Source organism: Mauremys mutica, chromosome 7, assembly GCF_020497125.1.
Source record: "Mauremys mutica isolate MM-2020 ecotype Southern chromosome 7, ASM2049712v1, whole genome shotgun sequence".
NCBI lineage: Eukaryota > Metazoa > Chordata > Testudines > Geoemydidae > Mauremys > Mauremys mutica.
Genome location: NC_059078.1, coordinates 40,456,344 through 40,474,272, shown reverse-complemented (window position 1 = coordinate 40,474,272; position 17,929 = coordinate 40,456,344). Strand labels below are relative to the sequence as shown.

General features: G+C 39.5%; 1 protein-coding gene across 6 annotated transcripts in view; it reads left to right on the top strand.

Moving 5' to 3' along the window:
• SLC6A1 (solute carrier family 6 member 1) overlaps positions 1-17,929 on the top strand; it is a 176,777-nt gene that overhangs the window by 68,476 nt on the left and 90,372 nt on the right. For all 6 annotated transcript variants that reach the window (XM_045025847.1, XM_045025845.1, XM_045025844.1 and 3 more), the window contains 5 exons: positions 6,079-6,504; positions 7,153-7,284; positions 8,947-9,047; positions 15,562-15,671; positions 15,801-15,933. In XM_045025847.1, the coding sequence (XP_044881782.1) occupies positions 6,267-6,504; positions 7,153-7,284; positions 8,947-9,047; positions 15,562-15,671; positions 15,801-15,933 (714 nt within the window). In that variant the 5' untranslated portion in view covers positions 6,079-6,266. The remainder of the gene's footprint in view (positions 1-6,078; positions 6,505-7,152; positions 7,285-8,946; positions 9,048-15,561; positions 15,672-15,800; positions 15,934-17,929) is intronic.

Below are 17,929 nucleotides of genomic sequence, written 5' to 3'. Positions count from 1 at the left end.
GGCTTAATTCAGCTACCACTCAAGTCAATGGAAAGAGGCAATGAAAGTTAGATCAGGCCAACTGTGTGTGTGCATGTGTAAGGCAATGGTTTTTAGAATTTCATAGAGCTAAGCTGCTAGAACATAGCCTTGAGCCAGGACCTGGGAGCTGTTACACTCCAGCGAGGGACACAGTGGACAGTATGGGCTGAAGCTAATGGAATTCTTGACATAGGGGGCTCATTCATTAAAAGGAAGCTTTGGTTTTTCATATGCTTGTGTGTGTGTTTCAGTTTCTTAGATTCCAAGGTCAAAAGGAATCATTGTGATAATCTAATGTGATTCTTGTATAACACAGGCTACAGATCTTCCCCAAAATAATTCTTAGAGTATATTGGTTCCATATCCTACCTTCTCGATTTTTGGTACCATTTGTAACAGATGTTGCTGATATCACTGTGTGTTTGAGTTGCATGAGGCCAGTTCTTGCACCCTTGAAATACATCTCTTAGCAGCTTCGGAGAAGGGGATTTTATGCCTTTGTTAATTAAGTGGCAATATAGTGCACTCCCTCTTTCCTGTCCCTCCCCTCCCCTGATTTATTTACATTACCTGGGCTGCAGTTTGTGCTAATAGCCGTGCTTCAGGAATGTGGTCACAATGCAGGTCATTCAAATGGCATCCAAAGAACTGTTTGAGGGGGCACAAAGGGGCAAACCATGCCCATCTCAGCCATTGTGAAGACTCCCTGGCATCCGAACCAGTGAGGTTCTGCTATGCAATGAGGATAGTGAGGCAGGAATCCAGGAGGGGGGCACCGAGGAGTGTCCACCCTCAGTGTGGCATGGAACTGTAGCAGTTCAGAGTGGGCCATAGGAAGACTGGAAGAGCAGAGGCTTGCTGTTAGATGGTTCTTTCCATTTTCTTCCCCACACCCCCCCCCCTTTTTTTTATTTATAGATCAGGACTGAAGTGCATCGGTCAAACTGGGTTCCCAAGATTGCTCGGTTTAAGGTTGCTTAGCATCTTCCCACCCTGTGGTTGCCTGTAGCTGGAGCTTTGATTCCTTATTAACATAAGCCCCACACCCATATTCAGAAAACCATCGTATTGTCCTGAGACAGGCTTTCCAACTCACTTGAGTTCCTTTGAAAATTTCAGCCTAAGGGAGATGGGTACAGATTTGGACACCTGTCTCCATAAAGGCTCCTGGGAAAATCTCAACCTTAAACCCTAAATAAAGGAGGAGGGTGAATATTTTACCATTTGTGTGTATTTAACTAGCCCCCAACAATTCTTTTTTGCCAGAATCAGGGAATACTGAGCCAAATTAATCACTCCCCTGACTTCAGTTGAGCTCTTGAAGGGGGAATTTGGACCATTGTATCACAGCATTGATATTGCTATTTTAAAGTGAAAGTTTTAAAATAAATGTCCAGGTTGATAAGCCCAAAATGTCTCTTCTGATTTTTTTCTATTGACTGACACAGTCAATTTTATTCTTTCTGTAAGTGCTTTTTTGGGTTTTATTATCCAATGTGCATGGAAAACTTTAAGAATGAATCTGAGAAGCCAAGCACTCACAAGCAGTCATCCTGCAATGATAAAGTTGTGTGAATTTGCAATGGAAGAAATGACAGCACCGCACTTAAAGTCGGGGGAACGTTGTCTGGGCTTGCCGAGGGAAGGCAGCAGTGCTTTATGGTGGGTGGGGAGGGAGAGGGAAATGTGATCAGAAACTGCTGCAAAAGGTGAACAGGAATGTAAAAGGTGAGGTCAGAAGGCTTTAAAAGTGCAAGTCCTGGGTATTGGAAGCCCCTTTTTCCACACCGCAGGCAAGGCAGTCCCCCCACTCCCCCACAGAGGTGGCGAATATCAGATTGGGTTAGGACCTGCTGTGGGCATTGTGCTACTCGCTACTTTTTAGGGGGGCTGGGAAGGAATTTTTCCCGCACCACCAGATTGGCTTTGGTGGAGTGAGTTTTTTTTTCACCTTCCCCAGAGCTGGTGTCAGGGAGGACCTTTTCTGGTAAGAAGAAAATGTGGTAGACTATATATCGCAATTTATTTTGTAAGTGTGGGGCGGATGTCCAGTGCAGGTACTCCATAGGGAAGGCATCCAGTGACCAGATAAATAGCCTGGTAAAGGTCTTAAAAGGAGGTGCTGAATAAAGGAACAGAACAGGGGAGGAGGGTTGGGGACACCTATGATTGGTACGGCAGGGAGCCAATCGCACCCCATTCTTATAATTTACCTTAACCATTCTATGAGGAGGGTGGGTGGTAAGGTCCAAGCTATGGGTTGGCTGAGGGGAACCTGGATGGAAAATGAAGGGGGGCTGGTGCGGGTAATGATTTGAATAAACATGTATTTGCCTGCACTGTACACTTATCTGCCGGGTAGACCCAGGCAACTATATAATAAAGTTGTGGCCTGATTAAAATCCATATCAAGTGTCTCCCGTCCTTTTGGTATAGCCAGACAATTATTATGTATACATAGTGCTTTAAAGAGCTTAGTGCTTGTCCCAAGAAAGCTTAGAAAGGCACAAATGGGTACAGTACAATACACAAAGATAGTGCAATGTATTGTAATTCTGACCTGTACGGCCCACCACCAGTAGGGGTGAGAAAATAGTTTAGTCTCTCTCTGCTCTTTGCTCAGACAGTCCTTGGCTACCATGATGACATTTCAAACAGGGATGCAAGATATGGTGGTGAGTCAGTGACATAGATCTCAGCAGGAGTATCTACTCTACTTTGCCTTTTCCTCATCTTTCATTCGATTCAGCTCCCTCTTTCTTGAGCACTTGTCATGTGTTAATGACAAGAAAGCATAGCCTCAGTTAAAGTTCCAATGTAAAATGCCACATATTTCAACATGAAAAAGATCTAAATAGGCAGTAGAGCACTAGATACCAGTTAATTTCCCTGTAATATCCTTTGTTGTTCTGCAAATCAGCAAACAAACATTTGCAGTTCTGTATTTTCATCAGTAGGTTGGGTTAGCAAATTGTACAGTTGTTATTACATAATAGCAGGAGTTGCCTGTGGTGAGACACCATGAGTTTCATAGTGTGTCCCTCATGGGGAAGGCCAGATTTTCAAAATGACCTCACCCTCATGTATGAATCTGACACTGACACACACACACACACTCGCGTACATGTGTCTTTGCATGCACAGAAACCCCACATTTCCCCATGTTTATAGATACAAATCAGCGAGCTAGTTGTTTAGCTATCCAAACTTTGCATATACATTTAGGGAATGGGAGATTTTGCCTGTCCAAAAAATCCTAGCACAAAAACTGCAGGTGGAGATTTAGAAGCCACTTTGCAGCAACTGTCCTTGATCTGAGCCTGCGGCAAACAAAGAGAGGTTGTTAGAAAAGAAATGCGCTATTGTGTGTTACAATGGTACAAAATGGTAAATGAAATGGCTGCTACCTTGGAGACGCTGGGAATGATCACAGCTGCCCACCTTTAGCCAATCTCACTGGTGCTCTTGCCATTTACAGTATTGTAAGATTAATCCTGGGTTACCCAGTGCTTACAGCCAGCTGGAGCAGCATTCTGATACCTACATCTGCAATTTTTGGTCCAGATGTTGGCAAATGATGTCCTTCCGCCCTCTTAAAATCAGAGATAATGTGAAGTTTGCTGTGCTCGCAAACAAACACTAACATGACCAAATGGCAAGGGGAGACTGACTGATTTTCCCAAGGCCCACACTCCCGCTCCAAAGTTGGCAGCATGCAGACCCAGATGGGAGCCTTTACAAATAATATGGATACAGTGCCAGATACTCTTACCAAAAGGAAAGTCTCCAAGCCAGAAAATCAAAGTAAATGCATTTATCTTTTAATTTTAATCTAATGGATGATGAACTGGAAACGATGGAAGAAATACCTGATATATGGAAAAAGCTGGAAATACATGTCATCAGTGATCTCTGCAGTCAAAACAACTGTACGTAAGCATGGAATATGATGGAGAGGAGAATCAAACATCTTGAGCAAGACACACATGTCTTGAGGACATGCTTTATGAACCTGGCTGACTTGTATTTAACAAATCCTTATCCATCAAGTATTAAATATGAAATGGGACCTAGTATATTTTTAGTGCTTGAAACTAATCCTGCAGAATATCCAACAGACTTGCACCACAATACAGAATATGGTAATTTAAAATATGACCAGAGATGTGTGATCAGAGGAGATGTGCTCTGAATTGCAGCTCAAAAGGAGGAGGACTTAATAAGAGAGTGATATAAATTGTTGGTATTTCTCAATTTGAGTCCAGCAGCAAAATAGAAGAGAAAAGAACATAATGTTATAAAAATGTATTTGTAATTGATGGATGTCGTCTTTCCAGCACAACTCCAAGTGATTTATCCAAATGAAATCTTTCTATTCAGGGTTGTGACCTGTGGATCAAAGAGGAATAGAAAGTACAGTGTGATTTGAAAAGCTGCAGAGAAGGACTGTTTCAAATCACACTGTCAGAATCTTTTAAACTCTCATTAACAATTTCTGTTGATTATAAATACAACCTACAGAGTAAAGCCAATAAACTCTGTCTTGTTTGTTTTTATGTCAGGAAAGTGTGAGTAACTTGTTCTTCCTGGGCTTTGTATCACCCGTACTGCTAACACAGTAACAACATGTATGATTTCTATAGGCAGCAGCCAAATAACTTTACAGTGAATCTTGCTGCTTTCATTTCAGAGTTCAGTTTTAATGATTGTTAACTAATTGAATGAATGCTCAGCCCCCTCGTTATTAAAACCGTTTGCCCCTTGCAAATGACGTATGGATGTTCAGTATTCAAGAGCTCATATCCTTAAAGATGTTGGTTGAATTGAAATTAATCCATTGAAGTCAATAGGAATTGCAGATGGGTAGCACTTTGCAGGAGATGTCACAAGTTATTTATAGTACAGTCATGCCTATTTTCTGCTGCTTCTCCTGTGTGTACTCAGGCCACAAAAGAGTAGCATGGACATGGTAAAGCTGTGCAGAATGATTGATTCAGTACTAGCAAATGATGTTTAAATGTCCCAAGGGTGTAACCCATACCAGAAAATACAGGGCAAGGATGTTGTGATCATTATAGCCTGTTACCTTAAATTACAAGGTGGAGTGAATCATCTGTGCTCTGTATGCTAGCCGTTAATTGTAAGAATATATAAGTGTGTGACTTACTTTACTTTAGCCTTTAAGGGTTGAGCCTTGTGGTTCAATATAGCCTACTATTTGCAAATTCCTTTGGGAGTCTCCTGGATGAAAGGTGCTGTTATACATGCACTGTCTTAATAATAAGAGGACAGCAATTATCTGTAGAAAATAACACTGTGATAGTCATGATGGCTCCCTGAAAATAAAGAGAACCTGCAATTATCATGGGAATAAATATTTAACATGTAAATGTAGAATGTCATTGATTTGTTAAAATTTGAACAATGAAAACATTCCTCTTTTAAACTCTTAAAGCAGCAATTTCATTATTGATACATCATGCCTTGGAGCAAAATTATGCACTGGAATGTGGAAACGCTGGGTCCCTGACCAACCTGTAAATTTATTTTAAACTCCTATTTTCTGCAGGCAAAACTGCTCCAAATTCTAGTAAAAAATATTCCTAATCTTTATTAATGCATAGGCATTACTTGGGATGTGTGAAGAGCCTTTGTTTAATTTTCATGACTGTTGCCACCACTCTGCTGCTTTTCTTGGAGCATAAAATAAAGTCAATGTAGATCATCACTTTCTGACAAATGTTATGCTGTGCTATTGGAATTGTTTAATGCATATTTATACAAGCATGAGATCTGAAGCTGACTATGTAGTTTCATGTTTGCTCTCTCACTATTTTATCTCTGATCCTGCTACCACTGAGTCAACACCAAACCTCCCATAAGGCTCCTTAGATAAAACATACAGCAAAAGTAGCTTTCATAAGGAAAGGCCTCAATTCAAAGGCTATTAAATCAATGGACATTGTCTCATTGATATCAACAGGCTTTGGATCAGGCCTCAACAAGAGGTTACAGTAGAAGCACTTCTGAATTCTGTTTTGATCTTATGTCTTACAGATTAATAGAGAAGCTGATTCTGGGATTTTTGATTGGAACACAAACCATTCCAGTCCAGCATTGTTTTATTTTACCAAACTCTTAGCTCCCTAGTTGGGTAATTAAGAGCCGCAAAGCTGCTGTCCACGTGGACTGGTGCTGACATTTCTCGTCCACCTGCCAGAGCCTCTCCAGCTAAACCCAGAGACATGGCAACGAATGGAACAAAAGTTGCAGATGGACAAATCTCCACTGAACTTAGTGAAGCTTCAATCACCAATGACAAGCCTAAAACCTTGGTAGTGAAAGTACAGAAGAAGAAAACAGATATTCCAGACCGAGACAACTGGAAAGGAAGATTTGACTTTCTTATGTCCTGTGTGGGTTATGCCATTGGCTTGGGGAATGTGTGGCGATTTCCATATCTTTGTGGCAAAAATGGCGGAGGTACACATTTTATTTTATGTTTGTAGCCTGCAGTATATATTTAGACTAGACCTCCCCACAACATGTTTATTTTAACATTAAAGTGTAAGTTGCTGCTAATCTTTTTCCACCTATAAAAATAAGAAAATTGTTTGTTTGGTGTGGCAGGGAGGGTGCCATCAAGGAATTGGTTATAGCTCCTTGATTCTCAGGGTGGATTTCACTGCTGTGGGGCCTGTGGAGGTCAGAGCAGCCTGGGGGCTGGCAACTTTAATTAGCCATAGCTGGGGCACATTACAGTACCTCCTCCTCACCCACTACACCTAGGATGAATTTGTGGGGAGATGGTGCGAGGGCTGGCTACACCAGCTGTGAGCTTCCCCATTGCAGGGTAATTCTCATCTGGCCAGATCCAGCTACTTTCCTTCCCCTTTGTGCCACCTGAACTATTTTAAAAGCAAGCATTCCAAATGATAGTGGGTAAAGTCCTTTTCTCCGTGACTTTCTAAAGGCATTCATGAATGTTAGCTATTTTGAATAAGCAAAATAAAAATGATACCATGAAAAAAATCTGCTGTATAATAAGTATGGAAGTATCGGACTCTTCATAAAAATGTAGATTTAAGATAACTTTTCCCTGTAACAGACCACTTTCTGTATTCCTTTTAGGAGCATTCCTGATTCCATATTTCCTTACTTTAATTTTTGCTGGAGTTCCACTGTTTCTTTTGGAATGTTCCCTTGGTCAGTTCACATCTATAGGAGGCCTCGGAGTCTGGAAGCTTGCTCCAATGTTTAAAGGTACAATATGAGATTTGTATTAACATCTACTGTTCTGATACTTCTAGGTCACAGAAGCTGTTCAATGCACTTACAGAGCAGATACAATGTTCCTTCATTTTTACTTTGCTCATTTTTTTAAAGAAACATCTGATTTTTTGAAGTGGGGCTGAAACTTTCAAAGTCATCTAAAGGATTTAGACACTCAGATTCCATTAAAATTAATAGAAGTTGGGCATCCGAATTTCTTGAGTAGTTCTGAAAATCTCAGAATAAATGTTTTACTTAGTCTTATAAATTTATATTTCTGATAGAATATAGAATAGTAAAGATTGTTTTGAATAGTTCTATGTGGAGCAGGTATAAAACATAATGGTTTCAGTTCAAAGCAGCATCAGACAATCTCCTTTTATCCTGGTTCATATGGGTTTTCAGCCCCTATTATTTATTAATATTATTATTTGTATTACAATAATGCCTAGAGGACCCAATAGAATAACTTTAAGTTTGAACTTCAGAGCAAAACTTAGTCCAAACTTCTTAGTTTTTCCTGGTTTGAGATGCCAACAGTGAGAAACCATGAGTTTTGTCTTGGTTGTAAATGAAACCACAGCACTCAGAGCTAGGGCTTTGGGTTAGTAGTGAAACCTGAAATGAAACAAGTTTCAAATATGTATTCAAAAGTTAGTTCTGCTCCACACTACAGTACACATTTTAGCTTTCCTGCATTGCTATCTGTGTGTGTGACTTTCCCCGTTGAATGCAGACCATGCCATACTTATTCTCACCTTGTCCCACTCTTGTCTGGATTACTGCAATAGGACTACACCTGGAGAGCATTTTGGAAAATTCAGGCGATGCAGGTTACAGCTTACATAATGGTGTTTCCCACAGATAACACATTACATCTGTGCTCTATAGTGTACACCAGATCTTCTCCAGGCACAATTCAAAATACTGACTTTGATCGGCAAAGTCTTTTATGGTTTGGGTCCCATGTACCTCTGAGATCAGTATGAATACCATACAGTCCCTCGAGGGGTTCCCGTGGGAAGCTGAGGGTGGAGTATTCTCAGTGGATAGCCCACAATTCTGCTCCCTGTCTTTGGTCCAACACAGCTTGAGTTTGCTGGCTGCTGGAGGATAATTATTCTCTATCCACAGGCAGTTTCTGAGGGACCAGGGTTGAGGTGTGGTGACTGACTTGAGGAAGCAGCATGGTAGAGTGTGGGTTTGTGGGTTGGGAGCTTTTCATATGTATTGAAACAAAGTACTGCACATAAAACTAGGCCTCAGTTTTCAAAAGTACCCACTCATTTTGGGGTGCCAACTAGAGACATCTAGGAGATGTTTGTTTTTGTTATTTTCAGAAGTGCTAAGCACCACAACTCCAGTGGAAGTCAATAGAAGCTGCAAGGGTTTATTATGTCACAAAATCAAGGATCAGGTATCTCAATTTGGGTACCCAAAAACATGAATCACCTAAAATTAGTGTCCACTTGTTATAATGCTACTTCTAGAGTTTCAACCGGGTACATGATCAATAAATCAATATGATGTAATTGTTCTGTATATGTTGTTTCCCCTTCCAACTGCCACCATTTGTATTAGTGCTGATGTTAAAAACATTGCTAAGAATAGTAGAAAAATCTCTAATATTCACTTTGTTTTGTTTTCCTGCAGGTGTGGGGTTAGCAGCTGCCGTCCTGTCCTTTTGGCTAAATATTTACTACATTGTGATTATTTCTTGGGCCATATATTACCTATATAATTCATTTACTACTGTAAGTGTGTGTGTACTTTTGTTTTAATAGAAGCAAAAACTTGTTGCTGAAAGCTGCTTAATCCAATCCACCTTCTTGTAAACATCACTGTAGATTTAAAAAATAATTTTTTTGAGAACTAAATTGAACAGAACCTCTTATTTAAGTAGAGAAAGTTTAAAAAATATAAACAAAGCACACACAAACTCCCTTTTCCCCAACAAAAATTTAGACTGAAAAAAATGTATTCATGTTTTTTTGTTCAAAAAAATTACAAAATGAAACTCAGTGAAAATTTCATTTGGATTCAGTTTTTCTAAAAGCCAAAAATGACCAAAATGTGAGAATTTCAGATTTTTTCTCCCTATTTTCAATCATGATTGCATGGAATGAATGAGGTTTCGGTCCCTTAGACACCCACCACTTTTTTTCTCTTCCTTTTTCTCCTTTTATATTCTGTAACTTCTCAAAACTTCTCTAATTTTGGAAAAGTTAGAGTGGCAATGTTGCAATGTTCTGTTTTTCCTTTTGCCACTCTGTAACTTTTCCAGTGTTAACAAAGTTTTGAAAAGATACAGTGGGAAAAGTGATGGAGGAAAAAAAACGTTATTCACTTTGTTGCACTTAGTGGGAAAAAGAAGGAAGACAGAAAAATGGGGGGAGAAGGAAATTTGAAATGTTTTTGGTTTTCAAAAACTGAAACAAAACAAATTTCAGTTTCAAAGAAGTTTTTATTTCATTTCAGAATTTCCCCTTAAAAGATCAAAAGTGTTGTCAAAAGACCAAAAATATTGTCTCAAGACATTTTCATGAAAAATAGTGTGTTCAAAGAAACCCTGTTTTTCATCAGAAAAATATTTGTTGAAAAATTTAAATGAGCTCTAAAGTTGAGTATTGTTTTTTTCAACAAGCAATATCACTAAAATAAAGGTCTATTATAACTGGAACTACAGTGAGCACATTGAAATTTTGGACTTATTAATTTCATATTTATTATTCATAATGTATTAAGCACCATTGCTGTACAACTGGACCCACTCATGCAGTTTTTATGAAGTTCTTACCCAGTCAAAACTCCTATTAAAATGAATGAGAGTTTTGCCTGAGGACAACACACTTCTTGTAGAGGGCAGTCTAAATCAATCTTCATTCTCTTCCACTATATGCTGAATTGAATTTCATGGAAACTTAAGTGGTATTCCACCCATATGTGTGATCTATACATTGTATGAGATGCCTTCCATTTAGTTCTCATCAGAGCAAGCACAGGTAAAACAGATCTGATCTTGTGTTCCTTATTTACCAAGATGCTCCACCCTTCTCCCCCAAAGAGAAAGAAAGAAACAAACAACAATGTAGCACTTGGTGAGCATAGAACAACAACTCCTCTTTCGAAACATTTTTCTCTATGCTGCCATGTTGTTATAAGATAGACGCCCAGATTCTCTGGGCTGGCCAAGCTCTGTTCATCAGAAGACCATGGATGGGGGAGGACAAAGATAGCTTTTCTGCATCTTTGGGGTTCCCTAATCCTGAGATTGGTTCAGTTCCCCTCAGTGCATTTTAGAGCAGCCTCAAGCCAATTTGTAACAGCCTCAAGGCAGTTTGTAAATTAAGGAGGTCAGTTAAGGCAGCTGTATGACTAATTTGTGCCAATGAAGTGTCTGAAAGGGGCCATGGTAGAGCCAAGAATCTGGCTCAGTTTGTTGATGATGTTTTGTTGTTCAGTATTGTGCATGCCACAATGGAAATTCAGCTTCCATTAGTCTCTTTTGACTTGGCTTTTCTAAGGAAGCTTCACTTTGCTTCTCGTTATTTTCTATAGTTCGTATTTAAGAAACTTTTGTTTTCTACAAATTTAAAAAAATGGGTAGAAAAAACAGTTTGGTAAAGCCACTTTCAAAACACATTAAATTGAAATGAATACATACTCCATCGTAACTTGCATCTTGTTCCTGGACAAGCTCTTTAGTTAGGGACTTAAGGTGTTTTTATGATTCATAGATTTAAGGCCAGAAGGGACAATTATCGCCATCTAGTCTGAGCTCCTGTACAATACAGGCCATAGAACTTCACTCAGTAATTTCTGCATCAAACTCATAATGTCTGTTTCAGCTTTAACATATCTTTTAGTCTTGATTTAAAGATTGAAAGTGACAGAGAATCCACCATGTTTCTAAGTGAGTTGTTCCAATGGTCAGTTACCGTCACAGCTAAAAAAGAATTGGGCCTTATTATTAGTCTGAATTTGTATAGCTTCAGCCTCCAACCACTGGATCTTGTTATGCTTTTCTCTGCTACATCTAATATCAGAAATGTCTTCCCCATGTAGGCACTTGTAGACCCTGATCAAGTTACCTCTTAACCTTCTCTTGGATAAACTAAATAAAATGAGGTTCTTGAGTGTCTCACTATGAGGCCTTTTTTTCCAGACCTTGAATAATTCTTGCAGCTCTTTGTTGAACCCTTTCCAGTTTTTCAATATTATTTTTTAAATGGGAACTTCAGAACTGGACACAATATTTCAGTAATGGCCTCACTAATGCTGTATACATAGGTAATACCATCTCTCTACTCCTACTTGAAATACCTCCTCTTATGTATCCAGAGATTGTGTTTGCTCTCTTACCTACAGCATTGCACTGGAAGCTATTGTCCAATTGGCTATCTACCATTACTCCCAAGTACTTTTCAGTCACTCCATTTCAAAATATTGTCTCCCATCTTGTAAGTATGACACAAGTTCTTTGTTGCAAGATATATGACTGCATTTAGCTGTATTAAAGTGCACATTGTTCAAACCAAAGTGTACTTGACCAAACAGTCCAGGTCAGTATGTGTAACTGACCTGTCCTTATCATTTCCTCTCCGCCATTTTTTGTGTTATCTGCAAATGTTACTAGAAATGATTTTATATTTTTTCCAGATTATTGATAAAGATATTGAATAGCACTGAGTCAAGAGCAGGTTCCTGTAGAATCCCACTAGAAACACCCCTTAGGATAATTCCCCATTTATTTATACAGTAATTACTTTGAGATATATCAGCTAACCCAGGGGTTCTCAAACTGGAGGTCGGGACCCCTCAGGGGGTCATGAGATTATTACATGGGGGGTCACGATCTGTCAGCCTCCACCCCAAACCCTGCTTTGCCTCCAGCATTTATAATGATAAATATATAAAAAGTGTTTTTAATGTATGAGGGGGGTCGCACTCAGAGGCTTGCTTTGTGAAAGGGGTCACTAGTACAAAAGTTTGAGAACCACTGAGCTAACCAGTTACTGAGCCATTTAATTTGCACTATACTGGTTTTGCATAGCACTGATATTTTTTATGGGACTAAGTCAAATGCTTCACAAAAGTCTATGTCTATTAAGTCAATACAGCAGCCTTAATCAAGCAAAACTGTAATCTCAAAAAGGCATCAAATCTGTTTGTTGACCGTCCTTTATTTCTTTACTGCTTGCATCCCATATCAGTCTTTTCATGATCTTTCCCGGCATTTATATCAGCCAACCAGCCTATAATATCCTAGGTCATCCCATTCACTCTTTTAAAATATTGGTGAAACATGAAGTTTTTTCCAGTCCTCTGGAACTTTCCCAATGTTCCAAGATATATTAACAATGAATTTTAGTGATTCAGAGAGCCCCTCAGCCAATTCTTTTAATACTCATGGGTGTCCTGTTGATTTAAAAAGGTTTGACTTTAATAGTTTCTGTTTAACATCCTTGTGAGTTACTAATGGAATAGAAAGTATTTCCTTATCATTGTAAGACAGTGGTTCTCAAACTTCTGTGCTGGTGACCCCTTTCACATAGCAAGCCTCTGAGTGTGACCCCCTAATAAATTAAAAACACTTTTTTATATATTTAACACCATTATAAATGCTGGAGGCAAAGCGGGGTTTGGGGTGGAGGCTGAAAGCTTGCGACCTCTCATGTATTAACCTCGCGACCCCCTGAGGGGTCCCGACCCTCAGTTTGAGAATCCCTGCTGTAAGATATGAATACATCATCCTGCTTCTTTACAAATACAGAACATAAATATTTATTGAAAACTTCTGCTTTTTTCACTCATGATTGACAATTTTACCATCCTTATCTAATATTGAACAAATATAATATTGACCTCGATACCTGGGAAGCTATTAGGGAAATGTATAAAACATTCCATTTGCAAATACTTGAAGGATGAAGGAGTGATCACTAGCAGCCAGCATGGATTTAATGAGAACAAATCATGCCAAACCAGCTGGATTTCCTTCTTTGACAAGGTAACTGGTTTGGTGATAGGGGGAATGCAGTGGACATAATATACCTGGACTTTAGCAAGACTTTTGACACAGTCCCACATGACATTCTTATAAGTAAGCTGAAGAAATGAGGGCTCAGCAGAACTACCATTAAGTGGATATATAATTGGTTATACAGCCACAAACAAAGAGTAACTATTAATGGAATGATGTCAGATTGGAGGGAGGTTTCAAGTGGGGTTCCACAGAGATCTGTTCTGGGTCCAGTGTTATTTAACAGCTTTATTAATGACCTGGATGTAGGAATAGCGAGCATACTGATCAAATTTGCAAATGGCACAAAGCTAGAGGAGGTTGAAAACATTTTGGAGTATAGCACTAAAGTTGAAAGGTATCTTGATAAATTGGAGAACTGGGCTCTAAACAACAAAATGAAATTCAACAAAGGCAAATCTAAGGTGCTACACTTAGGGAAGATAAACCAAATGCACAAATACAGAATGTGGGATAACTGGCTTGGCAGCAGCACTGCTGAGAAGGATCTGGAAGTTGTGGTGGATCACAACCTCAACATGAATCAACAATGCAATGCTGTTGTAAAAGAAATCAAATGCAATTTTGGGTTGCGGTAACAGAGGCATAGCATGCAAGTCACAGGTGGTGATAGTACCACTCTACTTGGCGCTGGTTAGGCCTCAGCTGGAGTACTGTGTCCAATTTTGGTCACCGCTGTATAAAAAGGACATAGAGAAACTGGAAAGGATCTAGAGGTGAGCGTCAAGTATGATCAAAAGGATGGAATGCAAGCCATATGAGCAAAGGCTGGAGGAACAGGGTATCATTAGTTTGGAAAAGAGGAGATTAAGCAGGGACACAATAGCAATCTTAAAATACTTGAAAGGCTGCCATTAGAAAGATGGAGAACATTTGTTCTCTTTTGCCACAGAGGGCAGGACAAGAGGCAATGGGTTCAAATTATAGCATAGCGGATTTAGATTAAATCTCAGGAAAAACTTCCTAACTGTAAAACCAATAGGACAATGGAACAGACTGCCTAGGAAAGTCGTGGAAGTTCCTTCACTAGAGATTTTCAAAAAGAGGCTGGATAGCCATCTGTCTTGGATGGTTTAGACACAACAAATCCTTCATCTTGGCCACTACAGGACCCTTAAATTCCCTTCTAACCCTATGGTTCTATGAGACTATGATTCAATACCAATATTAGGATGTTGTTAGTTGATGATGCATTTAAAGAATTTCCTCCTATTTTCCTTAACCTTACTGGCCATAGATTTTTTTGTCATTGATACCTTTCAGCTTTCTTAAACATTTTCTTAAAGCATTCATAAACAATTCCCAAGTATCAGTCACACTTTTATTTTTTCCTCCCACTCAATTCTGCTCAAGATCGCTTTCAGCTCTGGGAAATTGGCCCTCTTAAAGAACCAAGTTTGTTTGTTTGTGACTCTATTCTATTTGCACATAACATTTTCTGGATTTTGCATAACATGTTCTTCATGAAACAAAGTTGTTGGTAGTCTGGTATATGCTAGGAGCATAGGATTGGAGTCTAAATTGGAGTATTTTGACTTTCAATTCCCATAAAGTCTCTGATAAACTTACTCTGTGTGCTGTAATATGTGCAGTAGTCTGCAATAATACATAAAATCATTGGCTTCCAAAAGTATGACTATCAACAGGGTATATATTTTATTGACATCAGTGTTGTCCAAAATTACTTGTACAGATATTCAGTCATTGGATTCTGTTTTTTATCAAAACATCAATTCTTAAAATAAGGAACACTGTTGTATAAAATGCCACTGGAAAATAGCAATTGTAGTTCAAGTTCCTGTAAACATCTCTCCTCCTCAGTCTGAGAGGAAAACTGAAACCTTTGGATGTGGTGTGCTCAACAATAGTCACATTTCATTACCTTTAATTTAACAAGGACTCCTGAGCTCCTCTCCAGAGCAGCAGTAGCTTAAAGAACTGTCAATACACTCTCACATTTTGAGAGGCATAGCTGATTCTGAAACATTTTTGCTTGATATGGTGAAAAAAGGAGGAAACATTTTCACATTTGATTCATATGATAGAGAAGAAGTTAAATAACTTTTATGGCAGACATTCCCCCCCAGGACATACGTGCAGTGCAGAACTCAACCTACATTAGTTTTCGAGTCAGCTGTCATTCCTAGTTAGAGGATATACCTGAGGTAATGTTTACTTGTAAAACATTGTTAGTAGCTTGTCTCATATTTTTTCTTTTTAAATAGACTCTTCCTTGGAGACACTGTGGAAATGCATGGAACACAGAGCGCTGTTTCTCCAACTACAGTATAGCAAATACCACCAACATGACAAGTGCTGTGCTTGAATTTTGGGAGTAAGCTGAGCAGAATCTTTCTATACATCATTTGTGTGCATATGCATAGTTCAGCTTGTTATAATACATATACATACTCACTTCAGGATAAGCAGTTGTCAAATGTGCCATTCTTTTTGCTGATTCTAGACGCAACATGCACCAAATGACAGATGGACTGGAAAAGCCAGGGCAAATCCGATGGCCATTAGCGATTACACTGGCAATTGCCTGGATTCTAGTGTATTTTTGCATCTGGAAGGGGGTAGGCTGGACAGGAAAGGTAAGATTTAGAACTGTTGTAAGTGCTCTTAAACTAAAACTGTACCTATTTTGCTCAACCAAGTATTCTGAAAATTCATAAGGCAAGATGTACTAGTGACAGCCATCTTTCTGGAAAATGCCTCTGAGATATTGAATGCTGCCTTACTACAAAGTTTAAAATCTTCCATTTTTTTCACCCTGGATTTCTTTGTAAAGCATTTTGTAACAGTGTATGAAGGGTTTTGATAATTACTCCAAAATTACTTGATAATTATGAAAAATGAGAGAGAGCAAGAGAGAGACCAGATGGGTGAGGGAATTTCTTTTGTAGAATCAACCTCTATTGGTGGAAGGGACAAGCTTTCAAGCTTCACAGAGCATTTCCTCAGGTCTGGAGAAAGCTATTATAGTCTCCAAGCTAAATACAAGATGGGACAGATAGTTCTGCATAAGGGGTTCACACATGTTGTAGAACTCCACTTAAAATGAAGTGGGCAATTGCCTATTCATCTCCTGGAACCAACACAGCTACAACAGCACTGCAAACAATGACTAAAAATGTCCATACAAAAATAATGAAAAGCTTCACGAAAAATGGGTCAATTTAAAACCATGTAAAATGGATGTAGATGTGATGTACACCTCCCTGCACCACAGTTGGTGAATCTGGCCCAATATGTTTAGTAATGTACCTGTACCTGTCACATGTACTTTGCACAAAATCCTGCGTGTAAGAAGAAATTCACAACTTCATACTTTGGATCAACAAGTAAGTTCCTGCTTAATAAAGCAGCTCTATGTGTGTGGAGGCGGGGGGGAGAGGTTATAGTTTAAGGACTTAATTCTTAGCTACCCTAAGGCTATGGCTATACTTGCGCTTCAAAGCGCTACCGCGGCAGCGCTTTGAAGCGCTAAGTGTAGTCAAAGCGCCAGCGCTGGGAGAGAGCTCTCCCAGCGCTGTCCGTACTCCACCTCCCTGTGGGGAATAACGTACAGCGCTGGGAGCTGCGCTCCCAGCGCTGAGGCTTTGACCACACTGGCGTTTTGCAGCGCCGCAATTTGCAGTGCTGGAGAGGGTGTGTTTTCACACCCTGCTGCAGCGCTGCAAATTTGCAAGTGTAGCCATGGCCTAAGACTTCTTTGCACCACAATGGCAGTGTAGAGGGGAGCAGGTTGGTTACATCCAGTTTGAGGCCCCTTTACCTTGCATGGGCAGGTTAAAACAGCCTTAGAATAAATGAGAATCAGGCCAAAGAAATTGAAACGTGCAACAGTTTGGATATTATCATTCAGGGTCTTCTGTGACCATCAATACTTATATATCCCATACTAGACAATTAAGTGTTTATGTTAAACCATAAATCTACCACTAGGACATATGCTTTCCAATACTCCTGTATTCTCATTACTATATTACCTATATTGTGAATATCCGCTGGTGATAGTAATATAATTGCAGTGTATTTACCAAAAACTACATTCACTGTACATTAACTACATGCATTTGAAATGTAGCTACAGTATAATTCTAAGCTCTGACCTTTATGCAGCTGCACATTAGGCTGGAAAGGGTGCAAAGAGCCTTTCCCCCTTGCACAGCCCTTGCTGGGGCCAGACAAAATTGCTGTCGTGCTGCAGGGAAGATAAGGACTACTACCTTCCTACTTCCCTGGGGATGGCCTGGGACTGGGAACAGCATTTATCATAGACCCTTGGGCTTCACTGTGTTTTTATGTTGTGCCCACTACCCCTTCTGTGATTAAAAAAACACCTCCCCAAATTAGCAAATCCTGGGAAAAAGTGCCATGGAGGTATGTGCTGCTGCGGCTCATTGTCTGTAGCAGCAGCTGCAGTTTACTGCTGGGTTGGGGTGCAGGATTCTACACCATCTGTCCCCACATAGGACATTGGCCTTTGTGCAGGGGACCAGAATTTGGCACACCAACAAGATATAAAACACTATCATTCAGCAGCAAAATACAGATAATTGAAAGGAGGTAATTTAGTGACTGTTG